Source organism: Phoca vitulina, unplaced genomic scaffold (assembly GCF_004348235.1).
Source record: "Phoca vitulina isolate PV1807 unplaced genomic scaffold, GSC_HSeal_1.0 scaffold27, whole genome shotgun sequence".
Lineage (NCBI taxonomy): Eukaryota > Metazoa > Chordata > Mammalia > Carnivora > Phocidae > Phoca > Phoca vitulina.
In genome coordinates, this window is record NW_022589730.1 from 15,282,127 (window position 1) to 15,301,990 (window position 19,864).

Below are 19,864 nucleotides of genomic sequence, written 5' to 3' on the forward strand. Positions count from 1 at the left end.
GCAATAACATCCCTGATCACAAGAATTACTTATTGTAACCCAAGACGCCAAAACTGTAAGTCAAGTTGTTCTCTACTTTTTGTTGCTATTATCTATTAATAATGAAGTGGTGTAAGTGTGTGGATGTGTGTGTGTGTGTATTTAAAGCACACAAGCTCAAAATGTGGAAGACTGTGAGATGTTTTTGTACCTGGATAATGCGTAGGTAGGAAAGCAATTTAAAGCAATAGAATGCATTATTTAATGTCAGTAAGACTTTCAGTGTGACTCAAACTTAATGATTTTTTGAGGGGAGAAATAAATGGGCTGAGCTCCATCAGATGTCTACTCAATTTCACACTGCAGATAGTGTTTTAAAAGAAAATTTACTATGAAAGTTGGAAAAGTAATTACTCTTCAACTGCAGAGCTATTGTTTTTTAAAAGATGCATGTATAATTTGGCCTTGGCATCAGAAAAGAGCAGTCATGATGTTCAGAGAAAGATCCACTAGTACAAAAATATCTAGAAAAAATGGGAAAAAAACAGACATTTAAGATATCCTGAATGAAGTATAAAATATTGTCATAGGTGATTTAAGAAATTCAAGGGGTGGGGGGCCTAGGTGTCTCAGTAGGTTAAGTGTCCAACTCATGGTTTAGGCTCAGGTCATGATCTCAGGGTCATAAGATGGAGCCCCACTTCAGGCTCCATGCCCAGTGCAGAGTGTACTTAAGTTTCTCTCTCCCTCTCCTCTCCATCCCTCTGCTCTCTCTCAAATAAATAAATAAATCTGAAAGAAAGAAAGAAAGAAAAAAAAGATAGAAAAGGTAGAAAATAGAAAAGAAAGAAATCCAAGGAAGTTACATTAGAAATACAAACATTCCATCCCATTCTTTCTTGGATATTCCCAATTGACTGACTTCCTTGATGGGCCCTTTATTATTTAAAAAATGTGCTCACAGACAAACTAACCTTCCTCCTACCCCTTTCATTACTTCTTTTACCACTTTGCCAATGACTTTCAAAATACGGACTCAATCATTTGTTTTGGGGATAGAGTCTTCTATCTCTCTTTAAAGATTTCTAAGATAAGCACCATTTGCCATGTAAGTGCAACCTCTCAAGCATTCATCTTCAATTTCCTTTTAAACTTATTATTGTTGTATACGTACCACATACTTTGCACTGTTCCAGGCACTGGGGAAACAAAAAGAAACCAAACATTCAAGCGCCTCTTGTAAAGGAAATTAATGTTCAACTCTTTTAGTAGATCTGAGTCTAATCTAAATTCAAATCTTTTATCAAATTTTGCACCAGCTCAACTATCTTTATTAGAGCTGACAGTATCTGAGAATCAGTCTTCTGTTACACTATAGCTTCCAAAGTCTATACTTTTCACTCTCTACACACTATTTTTTTTAAGATTTATTTATTTGAGAGAGAGAGGGATAAAATCGGGGGAGGGGCTGAAGGAGAGAATCCCCCAGGCATGGGGCTGGATCTCAGGACCCATGAGATCACAACCTGAGCTGAAACCAAGAGTCAGACGCTTAACTGACTGAGCCACCCAGCACCACTCCACGCAATATTTTTGTATGTAATTTGAAGCTACATACATTTTCCTCTTGAGAATTTCCTGGGTCTCAACCTTAATTTTTTTTTTTTTTTTGCTTCCTTCAAAACAGCAATCTACAGAAAATGAAATTGGTTCTAATGCACTCAATGAAATAAATGTATTGATGATCTAACAGGGCCATTCACAATTCTGAACAATGCAGATAAGAAATGAACAAAATAAACAAGCATCCTTGCCTCAAAAAGCTTGTGTAGTGTTCATTATGTATACATGATTTTCTTTGTCATTTGAGTAACTACAACTGCAGCAAGATGGTCGGCCTGTGTCTAGAAAATCTTCCACGCTCATTAAGAAATTAAGAAAGCATTGTCAGCGTAGATTTAACCCTCACAGGAAAATACGATCTATGTGATCTCAAATCACCAGGTAACTAAATATAAAAGGTAAAATAAAAATCTTAACCAGAAACAAAACCTATAAATATAATCATGGTGAACTATTTTAAATGACTTTAAAATTTCAATATTTAACTGCAAATTGTGAGACATGATTAAAAAGTGAAGGTGGGAAAATGTTAGAAATAAGGTAGAAATCTATGCTTAAAATTAAATATGCAAAAAGATGCCGTCTTTGGACTCTTCTCTACATATTCTTTACATGCCTTTTCTTCCTGGAGTTTTGGGCACTCCAGTAAGGTTTCTCCTATGCTTATCTCTTATAAGACAATTAATTATACTTTATTCTCAGTGCAATGCTTTTACTGTTCTCAAAATTAAATAAACAGAACTTCTGCTTTTTTTGATATTTGTAACTACCTATTCTCAGTTTTTCTTTCCCAGTGATCATTCTATTCCCAACTAAAAATAGGCTGTGCAACTCTAGGACATGGCATTGATCAGGGTCCTTTTCTTTTTTCAGTGATAATTCAATGTTGATATTTTATCCACGTCCCATTTCTTTCCCTAGAAAAATCAATATCCGTATATTCTTTTATTCCTTCAACCTATGTTAATTAGCCATTGTATGCCATGTAATATCCTAGGGAAATATAAAATAATGAACATTTTCTTTTTAGGAGTTGGTAGCCTAGTGGAAACCATAGTCAAAAAGACATATATTTATCACAAAATGTAATAACTTTTAATAGAGGTAAATAAGAAGGTAGAGAGCTTTGGAAGAGTGGCTTTTAGAGTCTAGATGAAGAATGGGAGAGGTGCTAACAGAATGAGGGCTGCAAAACTATTTCATTTCCCTCTGTCTGAAAGCTCGAGGGGACTGTAAATAGATGCCATCACACAAATCTGTGCAGTTTATCCCCAAATCAGTTATTCTACTTGTAAAACATGAGATGTTTAACTTAGAGAAACATGAATTCCGATTTCACCTTTGTCTCAAACTCGTTAAAAAGGAAGGAATCTGAATGTTATCATAACACTAGAAAAGCTGGGCATTTTGTATATTTTAAGATGCTTCCACATGTTTCTAGTTAACTTGTCTCCTGGAATTGGCCATCCGATTGTTCTACCTGGGTTTGTCTTCCTGCTTCTGGATGGACCACTTTCTTACTCGTAAGCTGCAGCAGTGCCATCCCTGTCTCCTAGCATCTCCCAGAACAGTACTGTCTTGAAATGCACTTGACTCTTGAACAACACAGGTGTGGACTGCGCGGGTCCACTTATACATGGATTTTTTTTTTAATAAATAGTGTACAGTACTCTAAATGTATTTTCTCTTCTCTATGATTTTCTTGATATCATTTTCTTCTCTCTAGCTTACTTTATTGTAAGAATACAGTATATAATACATTTAACATATAAAATATGTGTGTTAATTAACTGTTCATGTTATCAGTAGGGCTTCTGGTCAACAGTCAGCTATTAGTAGTTCAGTTTTGGGGAAGTCAAAAGTTATACTTGGATTTTCAAATGCATGCGGGTCTGGGGCCTCTAACCCCCACACTGTTCAGAGGTCAACCGTTATGTTATTTCTTGTCTTTTCATCCCATATTGAACGGACCAATCTACCTGACTGATAGGCTTCAGGCAAATTCATGAGCAGTATTCCTGAGAACTGCTGTAGGAAGGGCTCCTCTGGCCCTGAGGGACCTTGGATGGCCTGAATCTCAGGTGGGTATAAATTTGAATGCTCCCCCTCAGCACCTCTTCACCGTGATAGTGGCAGTTGGAGTGGAAAGCCTTCGGAAGCGGCCTTCTTGCTGGGAGATTCTTTACTTCTGCATGGGAGTAGGGGCCCTTTCTGCTTTTAGGGGTCGTGAGGAAAGCCTGGGGGTTGTTAAAACTTGAGCAGCTGCCTCTGGGCTTTTGATTTTTAAATTTTAATATCTGTGCCCCTTTTGGCTGAAATTATACTTTCCATATGAATTGTATGCCCCCCCACACTTTTTAATCATTTTGCTACCAGGATCCATAATATTTGCTTTTTATTATGTAATACATGGTTATTTCATTGACTTCCACTAACCATAAACTGTATGGTTTTCTCCACCATTGTTTCAGGCTCTTCTGTAAAGTCCTATGCATCACACTAACTAAATGCCTTCGCTATTTAGTTCAACCTTTTTAATTTTAGACACAAGGAATATAAGATGTAAGTAAATATAGACATAAGTACTCACATTAAATGGGTCCAAAGGCAACCCCAAGCAGTGAAACTCCCAGGCTTACCTCTCCATTCCCACTCTGCTGCTGAACAGAGGGGGCTACCCATTCTCTGCCAGACTTCCTCAGAATTTAGGAATAAATGAAGAGTCTCAAGTTTTAACAAGATAGAAAGCTCCAAATGACTATCAACTAATATGAAGTATGAATAGACTTGCCACAAAATTTAAAGGATACTTCTATCACTCTGTGAGTGTGTGTGTGTGTGTGTGTGTGTGTGTGGTCTTGACCCAGGTTTGAGAGCCGCTGATAGGTCAGTTAGTCCTTCTCAACCATTAGATTCTGTCCACACCCGAAACGACCTCTCCTATGACCCCAAGGGCCAGGTACCAGGCAACCAGGGACAGCCCCGAGCCCCCTGACATTATTCAAATTAGCCAATCCCAAGCATGTTTGCCCAGCCTCCCCTTTCTTTTCCACAGAAACTATAATCAAAGTGCTTGTTCACAGCTCACTTCCCTCCCTCTGCCTGCTGACCCACCCAGTGCTTGGTGCTTCCCCTGAGTGGCCCTGTCCTGGGGTTCTGTGTTCTCCCCAGGATGCTGGGAGTAAACAAACTGTAAAACTCTTTCCGGTCTCACCATTCACCACCACCACAAAGTAGCTAAAACAGCTTCAACTTAACATGTTGGATTTCTCAAGGCGCCTGGGTGGCTCAGTGGGTGAAGCGTCTGCCTTTGGCTCAGGTCATGATCCCAGGGTCCTAGGATCAAGCCCTGCATCGCTCCCTGCTCAGCAGGGAGTCTGCTTCTCCCTCTCCTCCCTACTCCTCCACTCCTGCTCTCTGTTGCTATCTCTGTCTCTCTCTCTCAAATAAATAAATTTTTAAAAACCATGTATGTGTGCAGAGGTGGTGTGGATGTGAGCGTGCATGGAGGAGAAAAGCTGCTACTCTCAGTAAGCCAAACGCTCAGGTTAAACAACTGATGAGTGTTACTGTGGGCGTTGTTTTTTTGTTTTTTGGGGGTTTTTTTCTGTCATATTGCTACTTCTATTGTGGAAGACAAAAGCATTTCCATTTCAACAGTTTGTCAGCTTTATTAATGTTGAGCAAAATCAATATGTTATGAAAATGAAACAGATATCTATAGTTTTGGGGCAAAATTATAAAATTAAACATATAGGTAACCTATTTATATACTGCTATAAAGTATTTTTTGAAGAGAGATATGCAAAGAAGCTATTACCTACATGAAATGTATATTTAAAGATTTTTTTTTCATCCTGGGAGCCAGGAATATAAAAAAAAGAGTGGATATATTTAACCATAACATGCTGTGATTCATCGAACAGCACAAACTTTCATTTCATGGAGTTTATCTGTTGACGTTGATTTAAACTATCATTTGTTTTATCATGTGGGAACATAAGTTATGTGGTCAAAAATACAAGGATTTTGAACTAATGTTGATTCAAGTTGTGTTGTCTTATCGTATTGTCTTTTCAAAGGGCTGCCAGTTGAAAAGGGAAGCATTATGTTTACAAATCTGTTTTGAAATGTTTGCCAAAATTTTGGTAGTATCTTTAATAAAGATGTTTGTCTCCAGCATCCAATAAATAAATAAATAAATAAATAAATAAATAAATAAATACTTAAAAAAATTTAAAAACCATGTTGGATTTCTCAGTGATGTTTCATTTGAGAATGGTAAACGGAATGCCAACACGTGTGAGAACAAAACACAGGTTTGCTTAACTCGGAACAAATAAGGGATGTCGGTTTTACAAGTACTTTTACAAGACTATTTGACAGCCTGCGGACTAATAATGCCACCTGGTGGACAAATGAGATAAGTGCAAAGAAGGTTTCTAGGTAGGCGTGTGTGTGTGTGTGTGTGTGAATTAGGGAAATAGTAAAGGGATTTTATTTTTTTTATTTAAAGATTTTATTTATTTGTTTGACAGAGAGAGACACAGCAAGAGAGGGAACACAAGCAGGGGGAGTGGGAGAGGGAGAAGCAGGCTTCCCGCTGAGCGGGGAGCCCGATGCGGGGCTCGATCCCAGGACCCTGGGACCAGGACCTGAGCCGAAGGCAGACGCTTAACGACTGAGCCACCCAGGCGCCCTAGTAAAGGGATTTTAGTAAATGTTCTTGTGTGAAGTCACAGTAAAGCATATTCAATTGAAGCTATAAAAAGTCCAGTTCCTGTGAGCTGTGATTTGCAGCTTCTTCCCACATACATTTAACAAGGTTTACTAGTAATTAATACCAGATCCCTCATCTGTCATTTATGCAGAGGCAACTTAAGCAAATTGCTTAATTTCTCTGAGTCTCAGATAATTTACAGCCATAATATCAGTTAATTCTCACAAGAGAACACTGCATGGAGGATATTAATATTCTCATTTTTTTTAATGAGAAATCAAATTCTGTGGCTTGAAACAAATTAGGCCTTCTACAGCAGGTAATCCTCCCAGCTGATCAACCCTTTGAATATTATTTCATTTATTAGAACTTTGATTAAATGGCACACAAAACCCCACAGCTTTCTGTTTCTTTAGACGTTTTTATAAATAGAAAATGATTTCTGTTTCATTTGATTTGATGTAGATAAAACTTGTGCAAAGACATCAAGCACAGATGTGACCTCCATTGGACAGAGATTAGAATATGAAGCGGGTATGGTGCTCTCTAGAGAGAAGATGGCATCCTGTTAAAAAGAAAAAGAAGGGAGATTGGGAAATTGCTATTTGCTCTGGCTTGCCTGAACTGTTGAGACCCTTGGAGGAATTGGAACCTGCACTGTGGACTCTCCCCTCTTCATCCCTCGGAGTGTGGATCTCACTGTGTGAAGAGCAAATGCTCTGCCCAGCCGCATTGCCATGCACCGTCCTTCCAACCCCACATGAAGACTCAGCGATGGGCGAGGGCTGGCCCCCGCTCTGCCTTAGCATTTTTCTTTATTTTTTTTAAATCAGGTTTTTTGAAGTATAATTCACACAAAGCAAACTTACTTTTTTATGTATATATTTCTATCAGTTGTGTTTTTTTGTTAAAGATTTTATTTATTTGAGAAAGAGAGAGAGAATGAGTGGGGAGAGGCAGAGGGGGAGGGAGAGGGAGAGAGAATCTTAAGCAGACTCTGGGCTGAGCGGGGCTCGATCTCCCCACCCTGAGATCATGACCTGAGCCTAAACCAAGAGTCCTCACGCTGAACCAACTGAGCCACCCACGCGCCCCTATTTCTATCAGTTTTAACAAATATATGCAACCACATAGCCACCATCACAATTGAGAAGTGGGGTATTTCCATGACCTCAGAGTTTCCTTGTCCCGCTGATAGTTAGTCCCCTCTGCACAACCCCCAACCATGGCAACTCCGGCTATACATTTTGTTCTTATCATTTCATCTTTTCTAAAATGTCATACAAATAGAATCAAACAGCATGTAGCCTTTTATGTCTGGCTTCTTTCACTTACAGTAATGCTTAAGAGGCTCATTCAGATTGCCACGTGTGTCAGGGGTTTTTATGTTTATTGTTGAATAGTATTCCATTGTATGGGTGCATCACCATTTATTTATCCAGTCATCACTTGGTGAGTTGCTCATTGGGACTATTAGGAATAAAGCTGCTATAAACATTTGTAAAGATGCTTTCTGTGGACATACATTTTTATTTGATTTGGGTAGAAATCTAGAGGTGGAATTGCTTTGTCATATTTAATGTATAAAAATATAAAATTCTGGGGCGCCAGGGTGGCTCAGTCAGTTAAGCGTCTGACTTGGGCTAGGGTCATGGTCTCAGAGTCCTGGGATGGAGCCCTGCATCAGGGCCCCCCGCTCAGCAGAGAGTCTGCTTCTCTCTCCCCCTCTGCCTCTCCCCTGCTCATGTTCTTTCTCTCTCTCTCGCTCAAATAAATGAATAAAATCTTTAAAATATGTATATAAATCTGCCAAGCTGCTTGTCAGAGTGATCATTCAACTTTGCATGCTCACTAGCAATTTTGAGAGTTCCTGTTCCTTGACATTTTCATCTGCACTTGGCATTATTGTCAATTTCTGTGTGTGTGTTTTTCTAATTTGTAGTGATTTTCTGCTATGGTTTGATTTGCATTTTCCTAATGATTAAAGATGGTGATAAGCTCTTCATGTGTATTTTTGCCTCTATCTTGTCATGGAGGGTTCCTCTGATGTCAATTAGATCAAATTGGTTATATTTTTTCTAGGTTTTCTTTACCCTTATTGATCATCTGTCTACTTGTGGTATAAATCACTGAGAGAAAACTAAAAGTCTTAAACTCTAATTGTATATGGGTTTAATTCTTCTTTAAATTTTATCATTTTCTATTGTATTTTGAAGCTCCAAATATTAGGTGAAGCTCCAAATATACATAGAGGAAGGTGATGTTTTCTTGGTGAATTGACATCTTTTATCATTTCTTTACTCCTTCCCCCTCACTTAAAAACTTTCAACCTATACCTTTATACTTAATGGGCACACATCTTCAAGTCAGTATCACAGCTCTGTCTTTTAGCTGAGGCATTGAGAATGCTGACATTTAACGTAATTATTTATGTGGTTGGCTTTAAAACTGCCATCTTGCTAGTCATTTTTCTATTTTCTCCTGCTGCTTTCTTTTGTTTTAAAAATTCCACACTGAATATGTAGATCAAATTGGAGAGAACTGACATCTTAACAATATTGAATCTTTCTATCCATGAAAATGGAATACCTCTCCACTTATTTAGATCTTTGGTTTCTTTCATCAGTTATGTAGTTTTCCTCATTTACATCTTATATATTTTGTTAAATTCATACCTACGTATTTCTCTTTTTTGGTGGTAATATAAATAGTACTATGTTTTTATTTCGAAATCCCAAAAATTCTTTGCTGGTATATAGGAAAGCAGTTGACTTTAGTATCATAAGATTGTGTCCTGCAATCTTACTATAATCACTAATTAGTTGCATAACTTTTTTTTTCATCTTTATTTCAAAATAGTGTTTTTATTATATAAAGGTGTAAAAATCCAGCAAAACCAGAAATACTGGATATATTTTCCTGGGCTTTCACATTTGTTGATTTTTATTCACAATCTCTTTTTCAGCACAATTTACAACGTCAACCCCATTTGCAGTTTGATTATACAAGTGCTAAGTGGCAGAAAGGTCTAGAATAAATACATCAAAAAAGAGGCCGGGGCACCTGGGTGGCTCAGTCGTTAAGCGTCTGCCTTCAGCTCAGGTCATGATCCCAGGGTCCTGGGATCAAGCCCCACATCGGGCTCCCTGCTCGGCCGGAAGCCTGCCTCTCCCTCTCCCACTCCCCCTGCTTGTGTTCCCTCTCTCACTGTTTCTCTCTGTGAAATAAATAAATAAAATCTTTAAAAAAAAAAAAAAAAGAGGCCAAGCCGTGAAACTAAGTTGCATGCAACAGGTCTATGAAGGTGGGGTAAAGTGTCTGGGAAATAAAACAGAGTAAGACAAAGCAACTGGAAGGTTTTAGCTAAAGTTCTTTCAATCATCTCTGTCTTTTGCTCCATGTTTAAGGATGCGCGTGAACTCAATATAATTGAAATTTCCCTTTTTGTCAATAGGCGCTTCTCTGTACAGCTCATCCACTTCCTCATCTGTAAACCGATCTCCCATGGTTGTCAGCAGCTCTCTCAGATAATCTTCCTGGATGGTGCCAGTTGCTTCTTCATCAAAGCAAGCAAAAGTGTTTCTGATGACATCTTCTGGATCTGTGCCATTTAACTTCTCACCAAACATTGTGAGGAACATAGTGAAATTTATGGGCCCTGGAGCCTCATTCATCATGGCCTCAAGGTATGCATTGGTTGGGTTCTTCCCTAGAGAAGCAAGCATATCATGCAAATCCTCCTTGTCAATGAAACCATCTCTGTTCTGATCAATCATGTTGAAGGCCTCTTTGAACTCCTGACTGAGGCTGGTCAAACATGGTGAATACATTGGATGTTGCATGCTGGGGGTGCTTCTTGGTGGTCTTGGTCTTTGCCTTTTTGCTCAACATGGTGGCTATTTAATTCGCCGCCAGACACCAGAATCCGGGCTGCCCTGCACGAGACGATGAGCGATGGCGACGATGGCTGGGCTGTCTAGTTGCGTGACTTTTTTTTGTCAATTCTTCAAAATTTTCTACATAGATAGTCATGTCATCTGCAAACAAAGACAGTTGTATTTCTTCCTTCCCAATCATTATACATTTTATTTCCTTTTCTATCTTATTGCACTAGCTAGGATTTGTAGTTTGCTAGTGAATAGGAGTGATGAGGGGAGGCATCTTGGCCTTGTTCCCCATCTTAGGAAGAAAGCATCTTGTTTCTCACAACTAAGTATATAATGCTGTCTATTTTTAAGTAAATTTTATTTTTTTAAGCAGTTTTAGGTTCACATAGAAAAACTGAGTAGAAAGTATAGAGAGTTCCCATATATCTGGTGCTTCCACATATGCACATCCTCCCCCACTATCAACATCCCCCACCAGAATGGTACATTTGTTACAATCAATGAACCTGCATTGATATACCAATATCACCCAAAGTCTATAGTTTACATCATGGTTCACTCTTGATGTACATTCTATGACTTTGCACAAATATATAATGGCATGTATCCATCATTATGGTATCATACTTCACTGCCCTTAAGATTCTCAGTGTTCTACCTATTCTTCATTCCTCCCCATCCCAACCCCTGGCAACCACTGATCTTTTTTACTATCTTCATAGTTTTGCTTTTTCCAGAATGTCATGTAGTTGGAATCATACAACATCTGGCCTCTCAGATTGACTTCTTTCACTCATTAATATGCATTTAAGTTTCTTTCCTATCTTTTCATGGATTGATAGTTCATTTCCTTTTAGCACTGAATAATATTTCATTGTTAGGATGTACCACAGTTTATCCATTCACTTACTGAACACCTTGATTGCTTCCAAACTTTGGCAATTATAAATAAATCTGCTATAAATACCTGTGTGCAGGATTTGGGGTGGATATAAGTCTTCAACTCATTTGAGTAAGTATCAATGAGTATGATTGCTTGATCATATGAAAAGAGTGTGTTTACTCTTGTAAGAAACTGTCAAACTGTCTTCCACAGTAGCTAGACCATTTTGCATTCCCACTAGCTGTGAATGAGAACTCCTCCTGGTCCACATCTTCACTATCATTTGGTGTTGCCAGTTTTTTATTTTTATTTCTGGATTTTGTCCATTTTAATAGATGTGTATCTCATTGTTGTTTTAATTTGCATTTCCCTAATGACATATAATGTCAAGCATCTTTTCATATGCTTAATTGCCATTTGTGTATCTTTCTTCATGGGGTGTCTGTTCAGCTCTTTTGGTCATTTTTTAATTGGGTTGTTCATTTTCCTGTTGATATTTAAGGGTTCTTTGTATATCTTGGATAGCAGTTCTTTATCAAATATGTCTTCTTTAAACATTTATTTCCTAGTCTGTGGCTTGCCTACTTGTTCTATTAAGCTATTCATTTTTGTAGAAGTTCCTTATCAAGTTGAGAAATTTTCCCTCTATTCATAGTTTGCTAAATGTTTCTAGGCTGAATAAATGTTGGCTTTTATCAAATGTTCTTTCTATATCTATTGATATGGTCATATGATTTTTCTTCTTTAGTCTGCTGATGTGATGGATTACATTAATTGGTTTTCAGATGTTGAATCAGCCAAATGATCTAGAGCTTCAAAAATTTATTTTGTGCTTTTGTAGATTAAAGAGCAAATTTAATCAGTAAGATGGGAAGATTAAATTTTAAAAAATAAGCATTCCTTAGTTACATAAAGTGCATTGTGGATATTTAGATTGTATGTGGTCAGAGAGTAAATCCAAGGTTAAAAGAATTTTAAGATGAAACACCATAAATACATAAATTTAAATATTGCTGATTTTAACTTGACACTCCCATTTTGCCAATTACTTAAACTTGAAAGTTAAATTATAAGTAATTTAATTAACAGAAAATTGCCTGCCTTTAAAAAAAAGATTGCTTTTACTCAAACATTTTATGTTTAAAGTGTTTTCTTTTTGTATTTTTTACATGTAGAAATATACTCTATATTTTCAACATGCCAATACATACTTTTTCCAACTAGATAATAAATTAACATAAATTAGATAATAAATTTAATATAAATTATCTTTTTCCTCAAAACAAAGTATTCTATTTGTAATTAGGAATCAACCCCAAGAAAAATTTTTTAAAAGATTTTATTTATTTATTTGAGAGAGTAAGAGAGAGCAACCGGGGGAGGGGCAGAGGAAGAGGGAGAAGCAGACTCCCTGCTGAGCAGGGAGCCAGACTACGACTACTCCACTACTTGACTACTACTCTGGGCTCAATCCCAGGACCCTGGGATCATGACCTGAGCTGAAGGCAGACACTTCACCGACTGAGCCACCCAGGCATCCCAACCCCGGGAAAATTTTTATTGGAATTACAATAATCTGTTTCAAAATGTCTATAAACTTCTAAGATGTTTATGTGAACATATACTACTCCATAAAATGCTTCTTAATGTGAGTATGATATCTAATAACTACAATATGTATGTAGAGAAGAATGGACAAACACTGAGTTTTAAAATGTAGTCAAAAGTACAGTACACTTAATGAGAGTTATGAAAGTTGCGTATTTAGATAGACAAGAATTGGATAAATATTTTTCAATCAATCCAAATGTTTACTCTGTACTGCATGTTTTCCCATGCCCCCCCAAATTTCTAGTTGTATTTATTCAGAAATATTTTCTTTTTATAAAAATTTGTTTTTATTAACATGTATTATTTGTTTCAGGGGTACGGGTCTGTGATTCATCAGTCTTACACAATTCATAGCGCTCACCATAGCACATACCCTCCCCAATGTCCATCACCCAGCCACCCCATCCCTCCCACCCCCCTCCACTCCAGCAACCCTCAGTTTGTTTCCTGAGATTAAGAGTCTCTTACGGTTTGTCTCCCTCTCTTGTTTCGTCTTGTTTCATTTCAGAAATATTTTCTTAAATTCCTACAAAATAGAATGCTCTTGTCACATTTCACTTCTAAGTGGACTGCTTTCTCAGATAGCCATTGGGTGTGACTCCTAGAGCCGCAATCACAGAAGTGCCTCAATTTTGGGGGCACTTGGGTGACTCAGTCGGTTAAGCCTCTGACTCTTGGTTTCAGCTCAGGTCATGATCTAATGGGTCGTGGGATCCAGCCCTGAGTCAGGCTTTGCACTCAGTGGGGAGTCTGCTTGGGATTCTCTCCCTCTGCCCTTCCTCCCACTTGCACACTATCTCTCTCTTTAAAATAAAGAAATCTTTAAAAAAGAAAAAAAAGAACGGCCTCAATTTTTGAAATTCCTTTGTTCATATAATTTCATACCTACTTTGTACTTTTTCCTTTTTCTGTTATCATCAAATACCATTTCACCTTCAAAATCACTAATTGAAGAAACAGAACACTAACATAAACTTCTTCCTATCTGTCCAGTCCATGAATACCTCTGCTTCATCCCATATCGTTTAGACCAGTCCTCTATACACCTCACAGCCTAGTCATCTGAAACTTAATGCCCCGATCTAAGAAACTCTTGACAATAGCCTTCCTTGCCCTTCTGTCTTCTTTTGTATTCACGGCACAACTTAAACCAAAGGTGAGAACAACTACCCATTTTAATTTGAATGGAACTAAGAAGTTGCTGATAAGTAATCCTGTAGGTCAGCAGAATTTGTTAGCTCTCCATCTCTGGGCTTTTCAATTCTGTGCTTCTCTGTAGGGACACCAGTTTGCCTGGTCTTCAGTTACCTTTGTCTCTTCCTCACTTCCATCATGATGCTATTTCCATTTTTAAAAAAAATAATTCACTGTATCTCACTTTTTTCTTTCAAACTAGAAATTCAGTTTTGAGCTGTATGTTATGAGCAGTGACCACCATGTTACTTAATCCAATGCCTGTTCCTCAGCCCATGTCTTATATGATCTCTTCGGAGCTCTGAACACTTGGACGGCTCCCTTATTCTAGATACACTCTTCTCTCTTAACAACAATGGCACCACACTCTTCTGCTCTCCTCTCTACCTTCCAAACTATTTGCATTTTCTGCTGGTTCAGACTTGATCTGGTATTTGATATTAGAGGTCACCAAGAATTAGTTCAAGACTCTTCTCCCCCCTCATTTTTATTTTGAAATTTTTCAAACCTACCGTCAAGAAGAAAGTATAGTATTATGAACACAGGACACTCTTACCTAGAATGACCAATTGTTATTATTTTGCCATATTTCCTTTATCTACCTATCTATCTACACACACACATTTTTTCTGGAAAAGTCATTATGACATTTACTCCTAAATATTTCAGCATGCACATCTCTTAATGATAAAACATTTCCTTACATAACTACAATACTGTTACCACACCTAATAAAATTGATGTTAGTTCAGTGATATTATGTAATCACAAGGCCATATCTAAAATGCCCTAATTGCCCCCAGAATGTCTTTTTTAGTTGGTTTCTTTTATTTCTTTAGAGATCCAATTAAGATCTGCACAATGCATTTAGTTATTACGTTTCTAAATCTAGGACAGAGCGTTTACAGCACATTTATTTATTTACTTAGTCTTTCATGCCATTGAAACATGGTATATTCCTGCATTATCCTGAGTCCTCCTGATCTAATAGAATTTTACCTAGATACCTTAGCTGGGAAATTCTCCTTGGCCCTAACTTAATGCCAGTCACTGAGAATGACCACTCTTATTTTTCTCAGGGAAATGACAGGAATCTTTTTTCTTGCTCATGTCAAACAGATAGCCTATTTTGAAAATGTACACGTCAGAGTGCTTGGAAATTTGCTCTGGGTCTTGTTCTCAATGTCTCAGTCACTTGCTGTCACAGTTGCTCCATCCCATAGACCTTATAAAATCCTTTGCCAGCATAATTGCCTCAAAGCAATGCATCTGGTGTGTTCCTCCTGTGCAGAAGTAGTGAAGAGAAAGAAGTCTCCCATTCCTTCGATCTCCTTTCTTATTTTAACAACATTGACGTTTTAAAAGAGTCTAGGCCAGTTATTTTATAGAATATTTGACATTCTGTTATTAAGTGGTATTTTCCTGGGACTCTGCCAACCCCACAAAGTGGGATGTCCCTTCAGCCGAATCTCTTACTGAAGGGAAGTTTATCAGTCTCATGTCCACTCCTGAAAGGATGTATGGCGTAAACATATTGGCTACTAAATATTGCTTGCTGTACTGCTGCTCTTTTATAAAGTACTGTGATTATTTTCTCTTCAAGTCCCAGACTTCACCACACAAGGCTTTTGTTTGTACCAGATTTTTACTGAAAGTATGTTGGGTCAGAGTGAATAATTGCATCACAGATTAGCAAAATTTTAAATTGCATGTAAAATATCACTAGTTAGTGATATTTTGGTGACTCTCCACCCTAAGGAACTTCTGGGTGGATGTGCACTTAAGTTCCCAGCATCCCCCCATCCCCTTGGACCCTTCTCTTTCTCTCTTTCCTCTTCAGTCTTTCTCTTCTCTCTCATCTTCTAGAGGCATCAACACAACTCCAAATCCTCTTTTGCTTTATTTCAGAGGAAAACTAATTCTTTATTTAAACCTCTCTTATCTAAGTTAAATATCATGGGGCCCTACATTCAGTAGTCAAACAAGGCTATTAAGTTGTTTTCTTTTTTTAAAAAAAGATGTATTTATTTTAGGGAGAGAGAGAGAGAGAAAACACACAAGTGGGAGGGACAGAGGGAGAGAGAGAGAGAATCCCAAGCAGACTCTGCACTGAGCATGGAACCCGATGCAGGGCTCAATCTCACGACCCTGAGATCATGACCTGAGCCAAAACCAAGAGTCGGACACTTAACCGACTGAGCCACCCCGGTGCCCCTATTAAGTTGTTTTCTAAGTTGTTATTGGATACTTTTAAATGAAATACCTAAGAAACTTACATCATTTGTGTAAGAAAAGCAAAAATAAAAGATTAAAAAAACAAGCCATAGGGGCGCCTGGGTGGCTCCGTCAGTTAAGGGTCTGGTTTCGGCTCAGGTCCTGATCCCAGGGTCCTGGGATCAAGCCCCGAATTGGGCTCCCTGCTCAGCAGGAAGCCTGCTTCTCCCTCTCCCACTCCCCCTGCTTGTGTTCCCTCTCTCGCTGTGTCTCTTCTGTCAAATAAATAAATAAAATCTTTAAAAAAAAAAAAATAAGAGTTTACTCGAGCAAAATTCCATTACCACTGGGCACAGTGCCAAACCGGAAGTGGCTAGGAGTGCTCCATCCCCAGGAGCCCGGCCTAACCACTCCTGCACAACGAAAGGAAACCATAGGTGGGAGTCATTGTGTAGACCATGGAGGTGTTTGACGCAACCCTGACTTTGAGACTGAAATACTAGACCTCCCAGTACAAAATTCATGCATCTGCTGGCCCTTCCATGAAAACATACTGATTTGACTATTCTTTTAAGGTCATCCCAGAAAACAAGACCGGCGTGTATTGTCAGGCCTGACTGGGTACCTGGTGCTGAGCTCGCCCTGCGGTCATATTGAACTATGAACGGGCCGGCACCATCTGGGGCAGCAAGCAGTTCCCCCGCACGGAACAACGGCAGAGCCAGACCCGAGCCTCCGGAGAAGAGAAGCGGGAAGCGCAGTGGGCACCCTTCCTGTGTGGAGCACGTGGCCGCCGCCGTGGCCCCCGCGGGGGCACAGGGTCTCGGTGACCTGAGCGGGAGCCCTGAAGTTCTGGAGCGGCTGCGAGTCATCATCGGGCAGGGTCTGGGCCAAGAGGCTGCCCTGCAGGGAGGTCTGGAGGGCTGCGTGTGGATTCGCCCGGGCTCTGCGCCCTGGCACTGACTGGGCCGGGAGCTCCGGGCGGGTGGAAGGGCCTTGCGGAGGCCCGCGGGCATGAGAAAGGCCAGAAGTTAAAAACTGAAATACATCTGCCGTGATAAGGAGTAAAACCAAGCCTGACAAGATCAAACAAACGCAACTCCAGTGACCTCCGTGCCCGTCCAAACAAAACTCTTTGAATGAGGATGACCTAACCCATGCTCCTTATCCCTCCGAGGCCTGGAGGAATCCAAATGCATTAGATTGAATGAAACATTTGCATCAGGGCCGAGTTGGCCCTCTCGGTGAGAGCACGGAGTCTCACCGATCACCAGCCCCTGGCGGGGGGTGCAGGCCTCGTAGCGCGGGGGGCGAGGCATCCGGGGAGCGGCTTGCGCGCGCCCCTGACTCGTGTGGGCTGTGGGTGCTCAAGGCAGAGGCGTCCTTCGAGGGCCGGAGGCGCCGGGTGCCGGCGCGGGTGTGGCGATTGCACGTTGCAGGGGATGTTAGGGTGTGGGTCGGGGTACAAACTGGAAAGGTAATCGGAAAGATTATTCGCGAAGTCCGAACGCGTTAGTGGGAAGGATGGTCAGGTGGTCCCTACCCTTTCCGTGGAGATCTTGTCTGCGTCGGCTCGGTGCCCGGTTTTTCCAGGCCGTGCTAATTGTCCGCTTTTAGAACCGCCCGGAGAGGAAGCCAGCAAGCGGTCACTACTCTCACTGAGAAAATCAGACGCTAGTTTTGTTTCTGACCCCTCCTGGCTGTCCTGTCTGTGAGTAAGTCGGGCGAACCGTCTGGAGGTGAGGCGCGGGGAGGATGGGGGCAGGCGGGGCTGGGACTCGGTCTTCCGTATCTGGTAAGGAAGCGGTGGTCCGGGAGGTGGGAGGGATCTGCAGGGAGCCCGTGGGCCCCGAGACTCCTCACCAAGGCCTTTTCGATTCAAAAATGGAGTCTGTCCAGGCTCAGTGTGCCTCCTGTTGGATGGAAGCCGGGATACGTGGACTGTTTTCCCAGAGGGATGTTTGAATTTATGGGCATTTACCATCAGGACGTGAGGTTGGATTGGAAAGGATAGGCAGGAAGAGCCAGTTAGCTCGTTACACTGGTGATGCCATCGTAATTGCCTCCTCGGGGGATGCGCAGGAGGGGGAAGAGCTGTAGTCACCTCCCTGACAAACGCCGGCTGATGGATAAATCCAACTAAACTGTAAAGCACATTGAAATTCCTGGGAATTAACGGGTTGGAGCGGCCACGGCCATTACCATTGGGCAGGGAAGGACACAGACTGTGTGACTGGCCTGAAACCACACAGCTATCCTGGTGGCTTTATACATGAGAAGCCTGATATTTAGACAGTGAACTTATAGGGGCATTTATAGGCTGAGGAGGGACCCTAAGTCAAGTTTTCTGACTGTCAGCTTAACGTGGTCAACCACACCAAAGTGAATTTTTGATTTATGAAATATTTCAGTTGTATAGATGATTTAACAAATATCCATTCACCCATCATGGAGATAAACAAACTTAATATTTTGTTCATATTTGCTTAAGAATACTTAAATGTAACTGTCCGTATCTCGTTGAAGAGCCGTTTGAACTCTTTCCCATCTCACTACTCACCTTCCCTCTCAAGAAGGAAATTATCAATCGTGAAATTGGTGCGTATCCCGCTTGCCCACATTTTTCCTTTTTCATTACATTATGTATGAATTCTCACTTTCAGTTCTAGTCACCTAGTGATTTATTGATCTACGCTGGTGCCAGTCCCCCAGTGCTTGAATTCCTCTGGTTTTGCACAAAGTTTTGTAGGGCCAGTTCTTCCTTGTACTTCAGACTGACTTCAATTATTCTTGGCTCTTTATTCCTATAAGAAATTTGAAGTCAGGCTTCGACGTTTTGAAAAGTACACAAAAAACACCTGTCGAGAAGCTGATCAAAATGGCTTTGAACTAAAAGATTAACAGAGCACTCTATTTTAAGATACAGAGTCTTCTCTTAGATGTACCTACACAGCTAAGTGTGACCTAATGGCATTTTGTTTAGGATATTCACGTCAGTGTTCACAAAGAAGTTTGGTATAAAATGTGATTTTATTATACTGCTGCCTTCTGGTTTTTTAAAATAATTAGAATACACGTGTGAAGTAGATTGAGGATCGCCCTCTTTTCTCGTTCTGTGATAAAGTAGTCTATATAAAGTCAGAATTCTCTGTTCCTTGAAGGTGTGTAAAACCCATCCATAAAACCACCAGGACCTGATGTACCTCTATTCATAGTGCCGTGGAGTTATTAAATCAGTTCCTTAATGTTTCACTTTCTTCTATTATTCTATTTCTTCTTGAGAAAATTATGGTAATATATCTTTCAAAATTGGTAGCATAGGTTTTTTCTTTGAATTTTATTATGATTTTTTTTAAATCTCTGTAGAATCTATATTTGAGGCCCTGTTTCATGCCCAGTGTTAACTTGTTCTTCTATGTTTTTATTGATCATTTGGCTAGAGGTTTGTTTTACTTATTTATGTCTGGAGGATACTTCATTTGACAAGAGAATTTCATTTTTTAAAATAAATATTAAACATGTCAGCAACGTAGAAGTTGAGTAGTTTTGGAGGTCAAAATTGTCATATAAATATTTCTTCTATCAAAGTCTAATATTAGAGTTTCGGCCTTTTGATAGAGACAGATTCAGATTTCTCCAATTTAGACTCATTCTTTATGCTTCGAAAATAGAAGGACGTTTTTCTAACAAGCTCTTCTAACTGTATTTAGTTGAAATCAAAGAGTGAATTAAAGTAGTTTCTGGTCAACTCTT

General features: G+C 39.6%; 1 protein-coding gene across 1 annotated transcript; it reads right to left on the reverse strand.

Annotated features, from left to right (window-relative positions):
• Nucleotides 1–9,621: 9,621 nt before the first annotated feature.
• LOC116643822 (myosin regulatory light chain 12B-like) lies at nucleotides 9,622–10,233 on the reverse strand. The gene is given in 2 exon segments (XM_032422873.1): nucleotides 9,622–10,123; nucleotides 10,125–10,233. Coding segments are annotated over 2 exon segments (516 nt in total). The 5' UTR covers nucleotides 10,214–10,233; the 3' UTR covers nucleotides 9,622–9,696.
• Between the last annotated feature and the right edge of the window lie 9,631 nt (nucleotides 10,234–19,864).